The sequence below is a fragment of the Podarcis liolepis genome (genome assembly GCF_965112155.1).
Source record: "Podarcis liolepis genome assembly, chromosome: 3".
NCBI classification, from domain to species: Eukaryota; Metazoa; Chordata; class Lepidosauria; order Squamata; family Lacertidae; genus Podarcis; species Podarcis liolepis.
This window is the reverse complement of record NC_139557.1, coordinates 78,787,035-78,809,378: the sequence shown is the minus strand read 5'-3', so window position 1 is coordinate 78,809,378 and position 22,344 is coordinate 78,787,035. Positions and strand designations below refer to the sequence as shown.

Sequence of the window (22,344 nt, the reverse complement as noted above, 5' to 3'; positions counted from 1 at the left end):
ATACTTTAACACTGTGAATGAGCCTCACAGTTGCAAACTACCCACTAGTCTCTCCTGGAATGGTTTCAAGGAGTATGCTTCTAGTTCTTACCAACTGAGATTTATTCTTACATTTGAAAAGGACACACTGAGATTAGTTTAATAAATGCTGAGAAATGCTAATGATTAAGCAGTATGTCACTGCTAAAATAAAATATAGCTCACTGCAACAAGCCAAGGTAGTTTATGATATTGACTTCTTTCAACATATCATACTTTAATTAACTAGAGTTTTCAGTTAACAAGCCAAGATAGAACTAGTTTATGATATTGACTTCTTTCAGCAAATCATAGCTTAATTATCTAGAGTTATCAGTTGAAGCATAATGAGTGTGTGAGCCTGAAGCTCACTGTTGCTGAATGCTAAACTATGGTTTAGGATTACATCCTAAATGATTTAGTGTTATGACTGTTCTTTGAGACTAGCAAGCAGTTCTTCTGTCACCCAACAAGGATGCTTCCATACGGTTGCTAAATTAGATGACCAGATAAATTCCTACACATCTTCCCCTAAAGTTGTTTGCCTTCAAAAACACACATAATACAAGAGGATACAAAACCACAAACTTTTCAAAACATTTTCTCTTTCTAGCATGTTTTGTTTCAAACCAAACAAAAACCTGACTCAAAGAACCTTATGCAAATCATTATGTCAAGCTGAAAGAATTATTAACCTGTCCCAAAAGTAATGCACCAAAGGCAAACCAAGACTGCTACCTCTTCCTGGAAGAGATTCTGCCGATTCTTCAGTGCTCTTAAGCGGTTCTGCTTGTCTTCGTGCTCTAGATGCTCATCAGGTGGATGGAAGTATCCAATCAAGTCCTGGAGGCTAAGGCTGACTGACTCAATGGGTAAGTCAACTGTGGAAGACTTTGCTTTCTTGCTGAGATCATCAAGGCCCCTAAAACGAATTGTACAGCTCTTCTAAGTATGACATGTTCCCAGTCTGAGGAGCCCTGCAAACGTTCTATTTATTGTGCATTCATGATTTTTGTGTGTGCTCTTGATGCTATTTGGGCAGTCAAACGCAATATCACTTTCAATTCTGTTTGTGCCTACAAAGGTTTCAGAGTAGTCACATTGCTTCACTTCCAATCAGTGCATATCCCATAACTTCCTGCTGAAACCCCATAACTTTTTATACTACGGATGTTATGTTTTATTTTTGTCATGTGTTTCTTGTGCTGTCCATTAGGGTAAAGTATGGTAATGACAATTTAAATCAGGGGTGGCCAACCTGTGGCCCTACAAATGCTCTTGGACTCCAACTCCCATCAGTCCCAGTCAGCATGCCCAACAGTGCCAGGTGATGGGAGTTGTACTCAATCATATCTGGAGGACCAAAGGTTAGTCACCACTAATTTAAACAGGCCAGGTTTACACATAAAGTTAAGCCATGGTTAACATTAACCAAGGTTTATGAGCATGGTTGGTTGGTGGTTTATAAACTATGTTTATGTTGCAAGGCCTGGTTTGGATGATCAAATAAACCTTAGCTTAGTATTTCATAAACCAGGCCATAGTGTCATAGGTATACATTGTGCTTTATGCGCGACAAGTGGACAAGTCATTGTTCCCAGGGGGATACAGTCTAAAACTTGATATAGGAGGTGTCAACGGATGAATTGGGGGGGGGTGGAGACAGTGGGAGAATGTTTGCTTGTTTAACTTACAGGTACTAAGGCCTAGCTAAGGCTAAGGTATTCGTTTTCAACCAGAACAAATCATGTACCTTATGAACCTGTTGAAAAGGAAGACGGTACTACGAATTACTCGTGCAGTACGTGACTCTTCATGTTGAGATCTGGACAATGTTAGGCCATCATCCATATGGCCTTCGTGGTGCATGATAGCCTGCCAAAAACAAAATCAAAGAACAAGGATCACAAAAGGAGAAAACTATCATTTTGTACAGAACTCTTCCCAAATGCTCAAAGTGCTTTACATGCTGAGTTCTAGGGAGTTCTGTCTAAAAAATAGCCCTTGTATAGGTTATATGGAACTACATTGTGGTGGGGGCATGGGACTAGAGTTTCACCAGCCGCCTTGTAATCCTTGTAACATGAAATTCTGTCCCAAAGGATTCAGTGCCTACTGTTGTTTTGATAGGGAAATACATCTAGTACTTGGGAAAAGTTGAAATGTAAAATGCCACACCGACAGTGCCTTTTCATAATATTAAACATAAATATATGATATCTTTGTGTAAAACATCTTACCTTGCGTTGCACAGACCCCATTCTTACAGACTTCGCATCCACTGACTGGTACGTGAGCCACAATCCAGTGTCAACATGCTGTATGAAGCAGACTGAGTCTCCGTACTTTATCTCAGGTGCTCCCATTCCTTCCACGTCTTTTCTTATACCCACATCCAATTTTTCCTTTTTTAAAGAAGATGCAATACATTAGCCCATACATTTAAATTTTGAAAGGTGAAATATCTTTTCCTAAATACAAAATAGTGAGCATTAAAACCAATAGCATTTGTACGTACAAGCTAAAGGTTGACCTACTTCAATTGGATTTAAGTGTGTTTTTTATCCTCCATAATACAACCACATTTCTCCAAACACCCAGAAATTCAAATTCTTTTATATAGGTACAATATTAAAGGTAAAGGTAAAGGTACCCCTGCCCGAACGGGCCAGTCTTGACAGACTCTGGGGTTTGTGCGCCCATCTCACATCTATAGGCCGGGGGCCAGCGCTGTCCGGAGACACTTCCGGGTCACGTGGCCAGCGTGACAAAGCTGCATCTGGCAAGCCAGCGCAGCACACGGAACGCCGTTTACCTTCCCGCTGGTAAGCGGTACCTATTTATCTACTTGCACCCGGGGGTGCTTTCGAACTGCTAGGTTGGCAGGCGCTGGGACCGAGCAGCGGGAGCGCACCCCGCCGCGGGGATTCGAACCGCCGACCTTTCGATCGGCAAGCCCTAGGCGCTGAGGCTTTTACCCACAGCGCCACCCGCGTCCCTCACGTACAATATTACTATACAAGAAACATTTTACTTACATGTTTATTTTTAATTCTTCTGTGCATGGAGTCTATATCATTTCACTATATACGTTTTCAAGTATAGTAATTCTAACACAGTAACTATGCACAAATTTAAAAGGCATGATCCTGTCATCCACATCACCTGCACACAGTTGATTCCCATAGGCTCCCCTTCTCCCTATATGGGATATACGCATGTGTATATAAGGGTGATGAAACAAGATTCAACTGAGCCTAAGGGAATCCTCCAAACTGGACTGATTCATACACATAAAATTATAGTAAATCAGTTTGGCTCTAGTAGCATTTTTTTCAGCTTCACTCTGTTCTAATAAACTTAATGACATTGCGCTGAAGCTGTGATTCTTTCAGATCCATCAAATAAAAAGCCAGTACACAATGCACTTCAAAGCTATTATATGAACATTAAAGATTAAAATAAAAGTTTTAAAGAGAAGATGTCCGTTTGAAGAGACAGAATGCAGCTTTTTATTAAGACTGACATGCTTCCATCTACTGAACAATGGGGCAGGAGTGTGAAAACTCTAAAATGGGTGTGCAAAAAAGATTAGCCAAGTGCAGTCCTCACCAAGCCGAACTGGATTCACTCCCAACTGAGTATTAGTTGGCAGCCCTAGATTAATACATGTTTTCCCAACACTCTTATGAAATTATGTTTCATCAATACAAATACACATCTGACTTTAAAAGCGTCACAATTTAACATATAGAGAGTAATTTATGACAAACAGACTAACAGTGAAAAAGTGTATGAATGCACATTGTACTTTAAATGGAATTTGTATCAAATGCATAATATATCAGGCACGTAGGTATTAAGATCCAAAGAGTAGTGTTCCAGATGTTGTAAAGCCCAACATAACAAAATGAAATCAAAAGACAATTGCAGGAGCCGGATATAAGATCTGCTTTCACAACTTGCACCTTTGTGTACTTTTATGGTCCACTGCTATTTAATTTCACAGAGAGAATGCTACAAGCATGCACAACCCAACTGCTAAGAAACTATAGTTCGACTGGAAATGTTAATGTTTCCATCAGGTTTACACTATCTGTCACTGCACTTGAGTTTTCTACCTTGGAAGACCGAAAACAAAAGGCTGTAGATTTCACATCAGCTTTCTCTTTGTCTGTTAGAAGAAGGCTCTTGTCATCCATCAGGCTCAAATACTTCCCTGTTGTTATATGCCTTAATCGGAACGGCTGGCCCCATCTAATGTGACTTCCACTCCACCTAAAAAAGGTTCAAATTTGCATTCTTAGATCATGTAACATTCCATAGTTAAATGTCAAACGAAATATGAAAGATGATTTAAAAAGCAATTTGAACTCAATTTTATAAAAACAACAATATTTTCAATTATTGAGTTAACATTTTGGTTTACTTTCAGAATGAATGGCACATTGGCATAGCAGTGATTTCTTAGGCAAGATAACTTTAATGCACACAAGAAGCTAGCTGCCAGCAAAGGCTACATGCTCATCTCAACAGAGGTAGCAGATGAATTATTTGGGAATTATTTGGGACAATAGATTTGTCTATCAGTACAGATTTTGGGCACATATTCGCAAGTGCTCCATGAACATATGAATTATTTCAACAGGTGGAAGACTACACTTCATGTAAAGGCTGCATCCTTCTTTTCCTTAAAGGCCTACTATAGCAAGGCAATTATGTGGCTTATGAAGACAACAGGAGAGATGGAGAGCTCAGTATTGGAGGTCTCACTAGCAGCAGCTGGAAAAACAAATGTGCTGTCATAACCATGTCACCTAATACCTAAAAGCTTCATCGCAGCGAAGCCAGTCAGGTGATTTGATACTGCTACTTGCACATTCAGAGAATCTTCTCAATTCTTCCAAGAACAGAAATCCACACACCCACACACAGCATTGTTTCATTACAACCTGGGAAACACAACTGGAATTCACAGGTGCATACTTTCGCTTGTACTTTATACATCCATCTCAGACTGAAAAAGGCAAATAGCAAGGTTTCTCCTTAGTTCAGCACATTTCTTTTGTGCTACCAATAGGGGGCTGCAGAACACCGAGTTCCGTTTAAGTCAATGAGGCTCCTAGCCACAATAAATACACAATCCTCACATAAGACATCAATTTGGCCTACAACATGCACCGATAGTAAAAGGGGTGTGAGTATGTGTGAAGATTAGCACACGCCAATGCTGATTTCATAACCAGCATGAGAACTGAGCAGTTGGATACTGTTGACAGTTGTAAGGCATTTCCTGTATGTTCCTCACATTATCTTTAAAGGGAGATGACTCAATATCATAGTTAAATTGAAATTTTGGTAAGTATTCCTCTGTCAAGTATCAAGGATATGTGTTAGCCTGGACTGTAGGCTGTCATTTGTTAGACCACCTACCTAACAGCTCCCATGCAATCCTAGGTAAGAAGGTAATGCACTTCTAAAAAAATGCACAAGGGAAATGTAAAGGAACCTATTTCTCATTTACTACACCAGAATTCTCAAGGTCAAACAGCCAAAAGAAGAAAAATGTTGTTCCATTAGCCTGGCTCTGCTACCATCAGAAGACGTGAACATAAACAGCTGCAACTTTATAGTACAACTTTTTCCCACAGCTGCTGGCATTTACTGATGAATATTACCAATTTTCATGGAACTTGTCCCAAATCAGCATTTTGAAAAGCCTGAAACTGACACCTATCTGACAAGTGTAATAGCATCGCAAACCCATATTGGAAATCAATTCCATGTGAAACAGGGCAAAATTGTAGATTATGATCTTGGGTAAATAAGTACATTTCCAAATTGCCATCAGTCTTTCAGCATAAACACAAAAAATTTCTCAAGAGAAAGCTTGCATTTTAAAGAGCGGGGACATTTGTTGCCATAATGGAATTGCATTGTACCAAAGGTTCTTTACTTACGCAACCCTCAAAGTCTCCAATCGCCAAAGAGAACGAGCATGAATTGACACAGCTCCACCCTCATAATGGACTGTTCTGCAACACAAGAGGAATTTTCTGAGTTTCCCAGACCTTCAGGCTGAAAATAGCTGATAGTGTTTTAGAGAGAGCTGATTTAGTTTCTTCAGAAAGAAACTGCTGAGCCTAGTGTGCCCACATCCATCCTGCTTTCACCAGAGGCAATAGAATGATAAACACCACTCAAACTTTCAGCTCTCTTAAAATCCGCTGTCCATTTCCAGTCTCTTGTGGCTTCTTTCCAGTTGATATCCTACTGAAAGATTTGCATTCCAAGATATATTATATATTTTGTTGAGCTAGTAAGCTACCTTTACTAGTTAGGTAGGGCTGGCATGATCACATCAAACTGGTGTCCAGTTTATTTCTCTGATATCTGTTTAATCAAATGAATGTTTCAATCATTTCCTTTCTTCATTGATATTCTCTTTTATAATTAAAAGGTGCACAAATATGGCTATTGTACAACATATTACTATATATTAGACAGGTTTTGTTCATATTCTAGCACTCTTTCCTTCCAGGAAAATAAGACACTAAAGTAGTTTCCCTTGCAAGTTCCCCTACAACCCAGGGAAGGGGAAGCTGTGTAGGAAACAGTGTACAATTGAAAAGTAAGTGAAATAAGAGCATCCCAAGACAAACCTGCCAGGTGGAATAAATATGAGGGAAAGGGAGAAAGCTCATGAGTGAGGAAGCTGCTATGGGGGCACAATCAAACATGTTGAGCCCATGAATATCTCTGCAGGGTGTACTATAGGGAAACTTTAACAAGGCCATTTTTTGCAGGAACCAGTGTCAGCTAAACCTATGTTGCCATGGTTGTGCAGGAGGTTTCAATTAATGTTTATTTTCTTGTTTGGACAGTAATTGAAAAGCCTTCAGACGAAAGGTCAGCTCCAATAAAGATATTCCTGTTTCTATAATCTCCAATGAAAACAAAAAGCAACCCCTTCTTCTTGCCTGAACTATTAACTGTCTTGTTACAAAAACCAACTAAGGGGGTGACTGAGCTTTTGGGGGACTGTTTACACACTGAGCCATGGTCAACCCTCCAAGGGATCATAAGTAAATGTGGAAATGGCTGGAGTGTAAAAGCTGGAGTGGCAAATGAAATTCAAGGACAAATTTGTGGGTAATGAGGGGTCACAAGAACCTTTAGGCATCACGACAGGTGCTAATAAGAGTAGTCAGATTTTTTAAATTATTATTTTAAAGGATAAACAGGAGAGTTGACAGCTGTAAAAAAAAAAAAAACCTTTAGGGATCATGGCACCACAGCAGGAGACCTATAGGAACCATCAATTTTTTTTTCTTCAAGTGACAAATGAGGGGTATTAGTAGACCACAAAAAAAACCTCTTGGGCTAACCACCTCTGAACTAGGGTATGGAAACTGGTAATTTGCTGAGAATTCACTACAACTCAACATTTCCCTTGATCTTAAAGCTTCCTATGAGTATTCCTTGCTTTTCTGCTGAACATACGAAGTTACACTACTGGGACAGGTATGCAGGAGCCCAGCAGACCCAATCAAATTTCCACCAATATATTCTGTTGTGGTTAAAAAAAATAATCATATTTGTGTGATGTAAATTAGGAAATTGCAAAGGCCTGCCCATGGCTAAACCTAAATAAGGAGCCCAGATCACTGAATCTATTCCATTTAATTAAAACAACAAATTAGTTACATGGAATAAAAATTGAATTATTACTTTATATTCCCCTAGCACTAATTAATAACTATGAGGGAAAAGCTTGTCAGAGAACTGCATAGGCTCCAATGTAGATAATTAAAAAAGATACATAAGTTCTTATTTATCAGTACAGAAGAAAAAGGCCTGAATAAAATGCATCTAAGACAAGACACAGTTTCTCTCAATTGTATATGTCTGTCCTACTGAATTCATTGAACTGGTGAGGATACAACTGGGTTCACTATTGCAGTCTTAAATGAAATAGCTACTGCTGTCACAAATGCTATCAACCTACTGTGCCATATGTTTCTATTTCTCAGCTTACTATTCCCATTTAGGAACTTTGCAGAGTAACAACATAGTGCCAGAGGTATGCTTGAATTGTAAATCAAGCTATTTAAAGTTTCTCATCTGATAGAATATCAGATCCTGTCCCATTACTTCACAATTACTGGTTTCACTATATACTATAGTGCCCCACAAATAGAAACCCAGGCTGCATCTAGACACATCAAAAAAGCAATTCAGTTAAACGTGTTGTAAACTTCATATAAGGAAAACTAGTTGGCATATGTTATAACGCATATAAAGCGCTTTATCTTTACAAATGTAGCTGAGTCCCCAAATTGAACTGAGAAGCTGCTTAGCCCTTTCAAAATCAGAAACGCATGGTGCATGCAGACCAACAGTTTTTCATGCACTCTGTTGTTCAGAAGATGGGCTAAAGCTCACACACATTTTGGTTTATGCCACTGTACAACCTTCCTCAATTTTTCCCTATAAAAAATATCATGCCTTTCATTAAAGAATCCATGGTTTTAAGCAGCTAGTCTGGATAGAACCATTGTGCTGTTTCTCCCCTAGCCAATGACTTCCCCTGTCCACCCAGGTTATTTCAAAGCCTGTAACATTGAAATTATGTACCAAACCATCTATACACTTTCTTAATTTATCACTGTAGGATCCCATTTGCTTTTCTTCTCAGCAAGGTGTATTTAGATCTAAGCAGGCACAAGTGCAAAATTCCATAGTCTGCATTTCTTAAAGAAACAGAAACCTGTAACTGTCAAAAAAACGAAAACACATATGCATAGTAATACATAACAATTAGGCATCGGAAATGAGGGACAAAATGAATTCTGATCGAAGCGAATGTACCTTAGAAATATTCTCAAGAAAGCCATCTTTGTCTGACAATACAGACAAATATGCTGCCTAAACGCATTACGACTGTTATGAAATCAAGTGTATTTCAATTAATTTTGACATAGGTGACCTGTATCTAATAAATGAGGGCTTTTTCTGCCAAAGAAAGGCAGAAAAAGGCCTCTCTGTCATTAACCAAATGCAGTATGCTGGAAGAAAAATTGATTCATTTTAGTCTGATAAACCTTTGGACTCCAGGTTGAGGAAATATTGTTGTGGTATCTTGTGCTTTTCTGAACCCTATAAACCTGCCTTTATTGTTTGCCTATCCCTCATAGCAGCATGTTTTAAAAATGGGGTGGATTTATTGTCAATTTAGGTTTGATTTAATCTCATGGTTTGGATCTGTCCGTTAATTTTTTTAAAAAAAAAATAGCCAAACAATCCTTCTAGGGACGCGGGTGGCGCTGTGGGTAAAACCTCAGTGCCTAGGACTTGCCGATCGCATGGTCGGCGGTTCGAATCCCTGCGGCGGGGTGAGTTCCCGTCGTTCGGTCCCAGCTCCTGCCCACCTAGCAGTTCGAAAGCACAATTAAGTGCAAGTAGATAAATAGGTACCGCTTCTAGCGGGCAGGTAAATGGCGTTCCATGTGCTGCTCTGGTGCTGGTTTGCCGGAGCAGCTTCGTCACGCTGGCCACGTGACCCGGAAGTGTCTGCAGACAGCGCTGGCTCCTGGCCTCTAGAGTGAGATGAGTGCACAACCCTAGAGTCTGTCAAGACTGGCCCCTACGGGCAGGGGTACCTTTACCTTTTTAAGCAATCCTTCTGTCAGTGTCAAAACTTTTAGCACCATTTTAAATTCAAGAAAAGCTAACATATGAGCGCTGTTAACTAGGGCTGCCACCCCACATGCTTCACTTGGCAACCCAGCCTACCCAACAACTCTTTTGCCAACTTCCCTTCTCCCACACCTAGCCAACCCCTCCTCACTTTGAACTTTGAATCTGACCCAAAACCAGCAACCTTCCCTTTATACCTCACCCATTCCTCCCCTCACAACTCACCCCAACCACTAGTCCCTTTTAAGAGAGGGAAGGCACTTTAGAGAGGGGTTTGCCAAACTACTCTTTGAAGTGACTCCCCTCTCCTCCATTAAACATCACTTGAGTCCTGGGAGGATTAAACATGGCTACTCCCAGATTTGGAACTCCCTTCCTTGAGAAGCTAGACTGGGTCTCTCCTTGCTCTCCTTCCACCAGCAAGTGAATACTTTCTTGTTCAAACTGCTTTTAATGAAAGTGCTGATGCTGTGCAGTTTTTATTGTAATTATCTGTCCAGTTTTAATACGGGTGGGGGAAGGATGTATGTAGATAGGTGGTTTTAATTCTATCAATGTTTAATTGTTTCTTAATGATTGGGGTTTTTCCTAAATTTTAGCTGCTCTTATCCGCCTTGAGTCCCTGTCAGGGGAAAGGTTTAAGTGTAGCTTGTGTTTATAGAAGACTAAAACGAGAATTCTGACCAAATGCAGCCCAGGAACTAAATTAATTAAAATGTATTTTTGCTCCCTGATAGAAAAACAGGTGGGAGTAACAGAAGATACATTAACTGATCAAACAGGGAGTTGATCATCCTACCATACTCGTCAGAGATATGATTGTAATAGAGCTTTGCAATGGAGCTGCATTTCCATTTTGTGTGTTATTATTATTTATTAAATGCATACAGCTGTCCATCATTAAACATTCCCTGGGTGACTTACAGCAAAATTATTAAAATATACAGCTATAATCAAAACCAACCATGAGTAATAACGGACAGCAAAGAAACTTCCTTGAATAGAGACAGCATAAAATAATTTTTAAAACAATAACTAAAGGAGCAATCACTGTTACGTATCATTCTATAACTGAGCCTCGAATAATTTAGGGTTCACATATTTTAAACTGCCCAAACCTTTCTCATGCCATCCTGGTATTTCTTGTCAGCTCTGAAGTGGGATCCATTAAACTTGTGTTCAGTTAAATAAGCATGTGGAAATGGGGCTTGTTTTTTTTAATTATTCCCTGAAATCTATTTTCACTTTTCTTGATGAGAAGAGTACTAATTGCGGGGGGCCACCAGGTGGCGCATTGGAAGATAACATCTCTCCGACCCACACGAGGTAATTAAGAGGCTGCTATGGGAAGTATGCAGTCTTCCTGACCCCCCAAGGAGATGGGGGAGACAGCCTTGCCAGCGGTGTCCACAATGCACCCCCGGATTTGTAAGAAAGGGGTGCCGGTCACTTGGCACAGCCCTCGGTGAGGTCGGCTCTTCCCAGACGCCGTCTCCAATCAGCGCGTGCTGGTTCGCTTTAGCTCGAAAATATAACTGGAAACATATAATTGGAAAAGAAGCTAAAGCACATGCATCAAGTGAAGTTCGGGTGATAAGACTGCTGATTAATGGATCTCTGTGACCGGAGCAACGAACAAGATAAATAAATCAAGTGAGGAATTACCATCAAGACACTGGTACGTTTGGACTGAAATGGAAGGGGGGTGGAGGAAAAAACTTTTCTTTTCTTTGCCTTATGTGATTATTAATAACCCTCCACCCCAGAAAGAAGTTTGTTGCATTTGCTAACCATAAGCAGGAATCTAAGAACTGTGTGGAATGAATTTCAAAGAAATTGGTAAACATTGGAGAACAAAGGAAAGATTTTATGACGCAGTTTAAAGTGGTGTTTCACTAAGACAGGCTTGTCTAAGAAAGACGGGAGGCGGAGGACCAGTACCATCGGAATGTGAATGATTGGAATGTGATCTGACTGGCAGAGCCTTTTGTGAGATACTTGGCAAGCCTGCGAAAATTAAAGGACAGACAGAGGATAATTTTTTTACGGAAGGTGGAATGGCGTCTGTCCCTATGTGATATGACTTTTGGGAGAGTCTAAAACCCACACAGAGGAATTTGTTTTCCAACCTGCTTGTGAGGATTATCAGAGATCACAAAGAAAGGATATATGATAACAACAAGAAGATGAAGAAAGTAATAAAGAGACTATCTGGACAGATCGGGATAGAATTTTCTAATTAAAGCAGCAATATAAGCGATGTTTGGATCACCGTTCAGAGCTTGATGTATGGGTACCCCCAACAAAATTTAAAAATTTGGCTGTATGATTTGGAATTAATGTGATTTGGAAATAATGTGATTTGATTGGCCTGTTAATAAAAATCATTTTTTTAAAAAAGAGAAGAGTACTAATTGCATTCCCTCTCTATGGATTTTTTAAACCACCAATTTATATAGCACTTCTATTTATATTCAGCAACTCAGAAAAACACTTAACTATCGCTTCCATTTTAAATATAGGGAACAGATAACATGAGATAGCAGCTTAAACAAGCTGGAACATGAACATTCAGTCCACCAAATTCCAATTTATCATCATTTAACCTTGCTGGCTCAGAAATGCTGACCTGGCCTGTCCTTTTTCTCCCCTTGAGGTAAAGAGGAGCATGCCATCTCCTGCTCCCCCTGCCACAGCCCACCACAGCTTCTGCCGCCATTAGAATGTCTCCCTTGCTGAAAGCTGGAACATTCCTCAAAGCATTGTTGCTTGTCTTCTCTGCCCTGGGGCAGGAAAGACAAGTGAGAATGACACACACAGGAATGCCCCTTCTAGCTGAACTCGGAGGAGAGGCAGAGCGTTTCCAAAATGAGAGGCATGTTCCAGCAGTAATGGAAGTGGTGGGAAGGGCAGGACGCCACCTCTTGCATTTTTGTTCCCTGTAGCAGTTGCTTCAATCTGCCTCATTGGTGTTTCCAACACTCTTTAATCAGTGTCATACTAACCAACACAAGTCCCAATTATAACACCTTTTATTGTAATCTTTAGCAGACCTATCATGGCCAATTTCAATCTGGCTGTTTGCCCAGGTTTAGCACTGAGATGGCTTTGCTCACTCTGGTTGATTACCTGTTCTGGGAAACAGGCAGGGGTAGTGCAATGTATTGTTTTTAAGGATGATTTTTGTTTTGCTGTTGCACAATGCCCTGGTGTTTGATGATATTATCAGTGAACAAATCTGCAAATGATACTGTACTCGGCTCTATTTTTCCACACCATCTGAACCAGATGAAGCTGTTTTGGCAAAGAAGTAGGACCTGTGGATAGTAAATGGGTTGAATGAGGACCAATACACGGAAACAGAATCTTGGCAAGACAGAGGCACTATGTTCCTATGTCACAGATTTGGGTGAATGGTCTGTTCTGCATGAAGCCACACTCACTCTGAAGGACTAGGTTCATAGTCCAGGGCAGGCTTCCTCAACCTCGGCCCTCCAGATGTTTTTGGCCTACAACTCCCATGACCCCTAGCTAGCAGGCCCAGTGGTCAGGCATGCTGGAAATTGTAGTCTCAAAACATCTGGAGGGTCGAGGTTGAGGAAGCCTGGTCTAGGGATACTCAGCACTGTTTCTTGAGGCCTAGCTAGTTTCAGTGGTGAGTAGTGTCTATTTCCAAATTCAGCTGGCATGCCAGCTATGCCTATTTCTGGAAGAAAAAAAGACTGGCCACAGTAAAGCATGCTCTGGTAATCTTCTGTTTAGATTACTGAAATGTGCTATATGCTGGACTTCCCTCAAAACTGAAGATGATGCAGAATGCAGCTACAAGAGCAAAGCCCGATGTCTGTCTGATGTCTGCCTATCATAACTATTTAGTGGAGTCTGAACTAGGCACATATATGGATCAAATTCAAGGTGATACAACTGATTAATAAAGCCCTGCATGGCCTGGGACTTCTCTCCCTATATCATCAAATCCAAAAATTGGGATCAGAAGAGATCCTTTTTAATGTCTAATTTTCAGCTGTTGCATTCAGGACCACAATGCAGGTCTGGGCTTTCTCTGCAATAGTTCCCCAGCTGTGGAATTCTTTCCACCTGAAGGTGAATAATATACACCAACACTAATGTGTTTTGACCTGTTTCTGGAATCCTATTTGTTCTCCTGAGCATTTGATGATTGAGGTTTAGGCTGTAATAGGTTTTAGAATACTGGTGATGGTCTTATAACCAATGGATGGTGGTGGTGGTGGTGGTGATTTTCCAGTGTGTTTTCTAATATTCTGGTAATCATTCTTTGACTCTTTGTAATGAAGTTTGGTCTAAAAATTCCATTAATAAATAAATGAGTTTAATTAATCTCATTAGAGTAGGATGTGGAAAGTGAAATAAAAAATATCTCTATGTTCTTGCAAAACATATTTTCTCCCCCCCCCCCGATAGTGACTCTTCTCCAGCTCCAAACACAGTGACACATAATCATTATTCTCACTCTAGATTCCATATAAAGTGACAGAGGAGCTGCTAGAGTATTCTCTCTCTGGTCTCTCTCTTTCTCTCTGCATTAGTAACCCCTTAGGCAAGCCCCAGGTACAATGGGCAACAGAAAAATGAGAAGAAAATTAAAATGACACTTCTATTCTCAATAAACGAAAGTATCAAAAATACCAATTCCACAAGCCTTTGGCTAAAGTAAGCTTTATTCACTTCAGTGGGCCGCCTTACTGTGAAGCCCATGTAGGATCAGGCTCAATTTTCAAGAAAAGTATTTGCAAAATCCACCATGTATCTTCTTAATCTACACTGTTGTTGACGCTCGCTGTTATAGAACAACCACTCAAAACAAGAACTAAGATTTCCATTCATGCTTATGGTCTAAAAGGATGTTACATTTAGATTTGGGAACGGGGTCATAAGAAGTTCCCGTATTCTAGTACTTTGGCAATGGCTTCCAAGATCTTGGGCAAAGTCTCTTCCAAGATCCCAGCTCTTCTAGTTAAGGTCCTTCTCAACTGGAAATACTGGGAATTGAACCCAATATGCAAAGCAGGTGATTTACCATGTGCTTTAACCATAACAGATTTAATAACAGATTGAACAGATTTAAGTCCTCAAACAGTTTTAACTAAATATAGCAAGGAAGTATAATGAAGGCTTTTGAGTAACCAAGACTGCAACCTGTACAGCTTTAAAAAAATGGCTAAAGCTGCAATCCTATACTTACCTGGAATTAAGCCCTACTGAACTCAATGGGACTTACTTCTGAGGACAAGTATATAGGATTGCACTGTTAGTATTCCAGCCTATGAATTTCTTTGCTTGGTCTGTGGGACTGTCCTCGGGAAGTGGCACAATGAATAATGCTCCATGATCCACGGATTCCATGAGGGGAATATGCTCAAATGTGAGCCCCAAATGAAGACAAGCTTGGCAAAAGCCTAGCTTTATTAGACTTTGGTCAATCTCACACTTACTTCCCCAGGCAATACAGTCCCAAATTCCCAGAGCATAGCAGAGCAATAACAGTTCCTTCTACTTTACTTTTTTCATGCTGGCATTTTACCCAGTGACATCAGCTATAGACAAGTGATCAGTCTGGTCTCAATGCACTTGGTTGCTAATAAGAGTCTCCCCACCTCATGGGGCCTGTGACATAGCCCCTTTCTTAGAGTTACGGGGCTTAGGGAGTGATAAGTGCAGCAGTTCTCTTGCCGGTTCCTTCTCAGAACACCCTAGGGTTACACCAAGTGGCCCAGTCCACAGTATCCTGTCAAGACCATCTCTTCCCCCTCCTTCATAAAATTTACCTTCTTTGCTCTTCTCCATGCTCTCCTGAAGGGACAGTCAAACATTCATCCATGTGACCATGTAACAACCGCAGTACATCACCTCCTATCAGGTAACCTATAATTGGGCGGGGGGGGGGAGGCAAACATTATGTGTTTTAGGATTAATCCAAGTGCAAAATCTGCAAATATCTACTTCCATTCAATTTCAAAGAATCTTGATAGTACTGGTTTTAAATCTGCACCCCTGTCTCCTAGTTTTTTTAGTTTTATTTGGTGTTAAAAGGGCTATAGTAAGAATAGAAGTAATGGATTCACTACTTACTAAGCCTGTGGGTGCCCTGTGCACATGCAAGGTTTTGCAGGCACTATCTGAAGTCATGTCTAGAATAATAAGTGCAGTAAGTGATCTGTTAAAAGATAGCATTCAGCGGTCTATGTGTCAAAAGTCAGACTTCCTGCTTTTTAACAAGGCTACTGGGGAAAGTAGCCATCTTTTAACGGCACTAATCAAGGTTTAAGCCTTGCATACTCTTGGAGAGAATAATCTGAAACACTATTGTGTTTACATTACATTATTGAAATGGAAATGTATGATAAAATCTATAAAGATTATTTGCTTTCAATAAAAGCTACTACCAGATCACGAACAAAAGAAAAATAAGAGTTTTTAACAGCATAATTATGATTCAGTGCAGACTTCATTAAATATAATCATAGTAAAAGCTATCTGACAAACCAGGAATCCATGGTTTCCCCAAGGTATTTTTACACACCAGTGAAATCAGATATATTGTAAGTCAGCACTAATGTGCACTCCCCCAGTACTGATTTTTGTGACATGTAAAAAAGCAGACACTAAGCAAGATGACGAACGAGTTGGGAGTGGGTGGCTAACAGAATGCCAGAAAAATCAAAAGCCAAGACGACCACCTGCCTATCATCCAGCGCATTCCCTCTCATTATTTATTCATTTTGCACATTATAAAATCAAGTGTCCTTGAGTAGGACTGATTTTATGACATGCAGCAGCACCATCTGTCTCACTTTCCTCCAATCCCTAAATAAAATAATATAAAGGTCCTGAAATACTTGTTCAATACAGCAATTATCTGCAGGCCATTATTATTGAAACAGCTAACTGATAGTACAATTAGCATTAGCATTATTATGTTATCAATATTACCTTGAGCTGCTTCACTTCCTGAACTGATGGGGGCTACACTCCACAGTGTCTGCTGGAAGGCTGCGTCAACTCGCAAGCTGCCATTACCATAAGACAAATGCTGCAAACATAGGAGAAAGAGAGAGCTAATTATTAAACTATACTACAAGAATATACAAGAACCTGTATTTATCAAATATCATGCGAGTAGATTTCAACATGTGCAACAAGACTTCCCCTTCCTCTCTTCTCCCTACCCATCTTGGTCACCACCCTCTGCACATGTTCCAGCTTCTCAATATCCTTCTTAAATTGTGGCACTCAGACTTAAAAGCCAAACCCTAGGGGCCAAAGTCCCTTCATCCCCCCCCATAAAATACTTGAGGGGACAGGGCCCCCCAGTTGATGAGAATTGCTGTTCAAATGGTGTGCATGCACCTTGTCATGTGATCAATTATCCAGGGCGGGGCTTACCTGGCCCCCACCCCCAGTATTTTGTGGTCTACTAAGCCCACAGTGGAAGACAGGAGTGCCTGGCGTGCTCTGGTCCATGAGGTCACGAAGAGTCGGACACGACTAAACAACTAAACAACAACAACTAAGCCCACTATTAATAATAATAATAATAATTTATTATTTGTACCCCGCCCACCTGGCTGGGTTTCCCCAGCCACTCTGGGCGGCTTCCATAGAAACCAAAAGATCACTTTCACATGTATTACTGGCAAGCCAGGTGTTCTCCATCTTATATTTGTGCATCTGGTTCTTCCTGCCTCAGGGGAGAACCTTACATTTGTTCCTATTGAAATTTATTTTGTTAGTTTGGGTCCAGTTCTCCAATCTGTTAAAGTCATATTGAATTCTGATTCTGAATTCTGCGGCATTGGCTACCCCTCCCAGTTTGGTGTCATCTGCAAATTTTATGAGCGTCCCCTCAATTCCTTCATCCAAACCACTTACAAAGATGTTGACCCTCCAGTTTGCAACTCTTGATACTGCTTTATTATTTTTATTACTGTGAATTTTATCTCACTATTCATATGCAGAAAGAAAAAAGCAGACTGTGAAATTAATAACAAACTGAAATTGATGAAAAAATCATTGGGGTTCCAATTAACCATGAACACATCAACAGTGCTATACAGTTCTCTACACTACTAGACAATCCTCTGCACAGGGAAGTTTCCTTACATATTGATAAGAACTGAACAATCCTGCTCACAAGGAGCTGTGTATAAACACCACAATCCCTCTCTGCATCCACACTGGAGTTTCTAAATTGAACCAACAACCTATGAAGCCAAAAGTCACTCAAATGTCTCTGCAGCAGCAAGTCACCTGCATTCAAGCTCAAACCTAATTTTCTTCAGCTCTCTGGCTTGATGCAACTGTCAGTGAATCAGAAAATACTGAGTAATCACTGAATTCATGCTGCAAGTAATAGCTTTCTGACGGCATTTTTCTTTGAAGCTGGGGTTACATGAATCAAAATTTCTGCTAAAAGACATGCTTTGCCCTAGGGAACTGATAGGAAGCACCAGATTCAGATTAATATTACTTCTCAACCATCCTCTGTTGATGCTAACTCTGTACACTTAGTGATGTGCAGGACTGACACACAAACTAACTGTGCCACTTATATCTTTCTGGCAACGAGGAATCAGCAATGTGTTTATTTTCCAGTTCAGAGGTCTTGATCAGCATTCAAAGTGCCAGCTCCCTGTCCTCTGTCTTACTGATGTCACTTCCATTTCCATGCCATGTCGGAAAGAAGTCAGGGTTCTTCCCTAGAAAAGCTGTCATAGTATGGTGCACCAAGTCGTTGAATATCAATCCAGTCTTGCCCATCATAACTCATGAGGCCCCCAGAAGTATAAGCAGACACCACTTGGAGCCCCTAGTGTTTTTCTGTATAGCCAGAAGCCAATTATCTTTCAATTTACCAGGGTGTACTATATTATTATTATTAATGGATGGCGGCTAACAGATTGAGGTTGAATCCTGACAAGACAGAAGTACTGTTTTTGGGGGACAGGGAGCGGGTTGGTGTGGGGGATTCCCTGGTCTTGAATGGGGTAACTGTGCCCCTGAAGGACCAGGTGCACAGCCTGGGAGTCATTTTGGACTCACAGCTGTCCATGGAGGCGCAGGTTAATTCTGTGTCCAGGGCAGCTGTCTACCAGCTCCACCTGGTACGCAGGCTAAGACCCTACCTGCCCGCGAACTGTCTCGCCAGAGTGGTGCATGCTCTAGTTATCTCACGCTTGGACTACTGCAACGCGCTCTACATGGGGCTACCTTTGAAGGTGACCCGGAAACTGCAATTAATCCAGAATGCAGCAGCTAGACTGGTGACCGGGAGTGGCCGCCGGGACCACATAACACCGGTTCTGAGAGATCTGCATTGGCTCCCAGTACGTTTCCGAGCACGATTCAAAGTGTTGGTGCTGACCTTTAAAGCCCTAAACGGCCTCGGTCCTGTATACCTGAAGGAGCGTCTCCACCCCCATCATTCAGCCCGGACACTGAGATCCAGCGCCGAGGGCCTTCTGGCGGTTCCCTCATTGCGAGAAGTGAGGCTACGGGGAACCAGACAGAGGGCCTTCTCGGTAGTGGCGCCCGCCCTGTGGAATGGCCTCCCATCAGATGTCAAAGAGATAAATAATTACCTGACATTCAGAAGACATCTTAAGGCAGCCCTGTTCAGGGAAGTTTTTAATATGTAACGCTGTACTGTTTTTAATACTGACTGGGAGCTGCCCAGAGTGGCTGGGGAAACTCAGCCAGATGGGCGGGGTATAAATAATAAATTATTATTATTATTATTATTATTATTATTATTATTATTATTAATAATAATAATAATATCATTGTCATCATCATCGTCATCGTCATCATCAATTGTCTACTCTTCAGTCTAAAGTCCCAGGTCGGGTTACAACAATTTAACAATTTAAATACAATGGTAAAAACAGTTTAAAACAAATTACAATACAAGAAATATGGTGGGTGGGTGGGTATGTATGTATGTATGTGTGTGTGTGTGTATGTATTTATGTATATGTGCAGATATAAGCCAGGACTATGCCTTTGCAACCTTCATTACTACTAAAATAGGCAACAGCTTTAAGCAGCTAGTATTTTGTACTAAAATCAGAATTCAGTGTAAATACTGATGAGACATTCTGAGTGCATTGTGAGAAGAATTTACTTCCTGTCCCATATGTTCCTGTTACACCCCCACCCCCTATGTAAAATAAACTCATGATCTGATTGGTGCGCAGAGACAAGGCTGGAGAATATATGTTTGTTTATAAATAAACCATGCTGTTTTAGCATCTGACCTAATGGTAATAGGTAACTGCATTATTTTCATCTGCCGTTGTGTTCTTTACTAAGAAGACAAGAGCCCCATTGGATCTGGCCAAAGGGCCACCTAGTGCAGCGTCCTGTTGTCACAGTGACAAACCACATGCCCATGGGAAACTGACAAGCAGGACATGAGTGCAGCAGTGTTCTCTGCACCTGCCATTCCCAGCAATGGGTATTTTAGAGGCATACCACCTCAAACATTGAAGGCAGAACACAGCAATGACGACCAGCAGCCGTTGATAACCTGAATCTTCATGAATTTGCCTAATCCTCTTTTAAAACCACCCAAGTTGGTGGTAACCACTATACACTGTTAAAGTGAATTCCATGGTTTAACTATGTGGTTTATGAAGAAGTGCTTTCTTTTGTCTGTCTTGAATCTTTCAACATTCAGCTTCATTGAATGTTCATGAGTTCTAGTGTTATGAGAGAGGGTGAAGAACTTCTACTTGCTCTGCACCACACATGTTGTAACCTTTCTCTATCAGGGAGTTCTTCATCTCCTTGATCATTTTGTTGGACTTTTATGGACCTTTTTCATCTCCACAATATCTTTTGAGGTGAGGTGACCAGAACTGTTTCTGTATATGGCACGATAGTGAGCTCCTCGCTAAGAGCCCACACATTTTCATGCCATATGAACCAGGTCAATGACTAACACGTCATAATAATAATTTTGATTATTTGTACTCCTCCCATCTGGCTGGGTTGCCCCAGCCACTGGGTGGCTTCCAGCATATACAAAAACACAATAAAACATTAAACATGTATGTATTGACTTTCAGATCCAATCACACATCAGAAACATGGTCTAAAAATTAGAGTCTGTCTCACTAAGCTTTGTTAAGTACCATGCAATTATTATACTCAAAACATACTTCACTTACCAAGTACCTTTCTGATGAGACACTAACTAGGATGAGATCATCCCCAACACGTACTTTCTCTCCTTCAGAACGCTGTTTGGAAGCTGGGTGTATTGTCCACCAGCATGCCTCACCTGCATTACCAGCAATTAATGGAAAAGATGAGCAGAAGAATGTAAAAAAACCACCTTGATATACATTGTTTCTATTTTTGCATCTAATTGTGGTTTTGGGATGCAGTGACTTGTTGTCATGATTTGGACATACTTTGCTGAAGAATGAACAAGGGATCGCAATTTTGTACTAATAAATATTATTTTAGTTCAATAGCTCCCCAAAAGTAAATGGCTAGCCTGCTGACAGTTTTAGTTATTTAAGTACATTTGTATCCTGCCTTTTTCCATCATGGAATCCAAGGCAGTATAACCGTGGTTCCCAGGTAATGATCAATCCAGGCACTGACCAGATGCAGACCTGCTCAGCTTCAGCAAGGTGTTGGTCTACTACACCTTTAGACCATACCCTGAGAAAAGTTCATATTAAAGACTCCATTGCTCCTCCACAGTTATTTTTCAGCTGTTACAATAACAATTAATTTTTGTCTCTGACCTCCTTTTAAAATTGTATTTTTGAGAATATGGAATACGGAGCCAGTTCTATGAAATGGTTAGGATGGGACTTCTATTCTATACTTGGTGGTAGTCCACACCATTTAAAGATTGCAGAAGTGTGATATCTGCATATAATCAAATGATTCCACATCTCCTGTCAACAAAAGAAGAGTCTGCAAAGCAAAAAATAGCAACTGCCACACTGTGAGTGTTAAATAAGAGTGTTAAACGAATAGTTCTAGAAAAGTTGCTGTTAAAATCAAACTGTGATAGGCACACACTCTCCTTTTCTGTAGAATGGATATAGTCTTTAAAATATGCATTCTCACAAAGCTGATAATAAGAAACATGCAACTAAATTCACCTTGGAGAGATGGTCTCCACTGCCCTATAAAATATTGAATGAATTAGCTTTAAAATTGCAAGCAGAACACTATCTGAACAGAAGAAAGTCAAAACCAGTCTCAGTTGAAAGATTCACTAGGGATTCCAAATAATAAATAACTTACAGTGTTTGTATGTTCACATATATTTTTAACAGGAAAGGAACTAGGCATTTGTGAGGTAAAAAAAAAGGGAACATAGAATATTCTAAAGTCTATTGGAACATACAAACAAATGCTGTCAGTTGTATAATACTGTAAGTTTCTGTTGGAAATTTAAACCCATTTCAACTTGCTGACATATAAAAGAATGTGCAGGTTTTTGCAAAACTTTTATTTACCTGTGGTATCTTCTTGCAAGCCTACATCAAATGCCAGTTTGTCCATTGATGTTCTTGAGGTGGAGAGACAACACAGGTACTAAGAAAGAAGGAAAAGAAAAAC

General features: G+C 40.4%; 1 protein-coding gene across 19 annotated transcripts in view; it reads right to left on the bottom strand.

Annotated features, from left to right (window-relative positions):
- RYR2 (ryanodine receptor 2) overlaps nt 1-22,344 on the bottom strand; it is a 243,937-nt gene that overhangs the window by 152,421 nt on the left and 69,172 nt on the right. For 11 of the 19 annotated variants that reach the window (XM_083496709.1, XM_083496710.1, XM_083496712.1 and 8 more), the window contains 9 exons: nt 22,242-22,320; nt 20,928-21,040; nt 16,690-16,789; nt 15,525-15,621; nt 5,979-6,053; nt 4,140-4,296; nt 2,259-2,423; nt 1,772-1,893; nt 757-940 (listed from right to left, as the gene is read on the bottom strand). In XM_083496709.1, the coding sequence (XP_083352835.1) occupies nt 757-940; nt 1,772-1,893; nt 2,259-2,423; nt 4,140-4,296; nt 5,979-6,053; nt 15,525-15,621; nt 16,690-16,789; nt 20,928-21,040; nt 22,242-22,320 (1,092 nt within the window). Of the gene's footprint in view, nt 1-756; nt 941-1,771; nt 1,894-2,258; nt 2,424-4,139; nt 4,297-5,978; nt 6,054-15,524; nt 15,622-16,689; nt 16,790-20,927; nt 21,041-21,881; nt 21,906-22,241; nt 22,321-22,344 lie in introns of all 19 variants that reach the window. The other 8 variants (XM_083496695.1, XM_083496708.1, XM_083496706.1 and 5 more) reach the window with 1 other exon arrangement.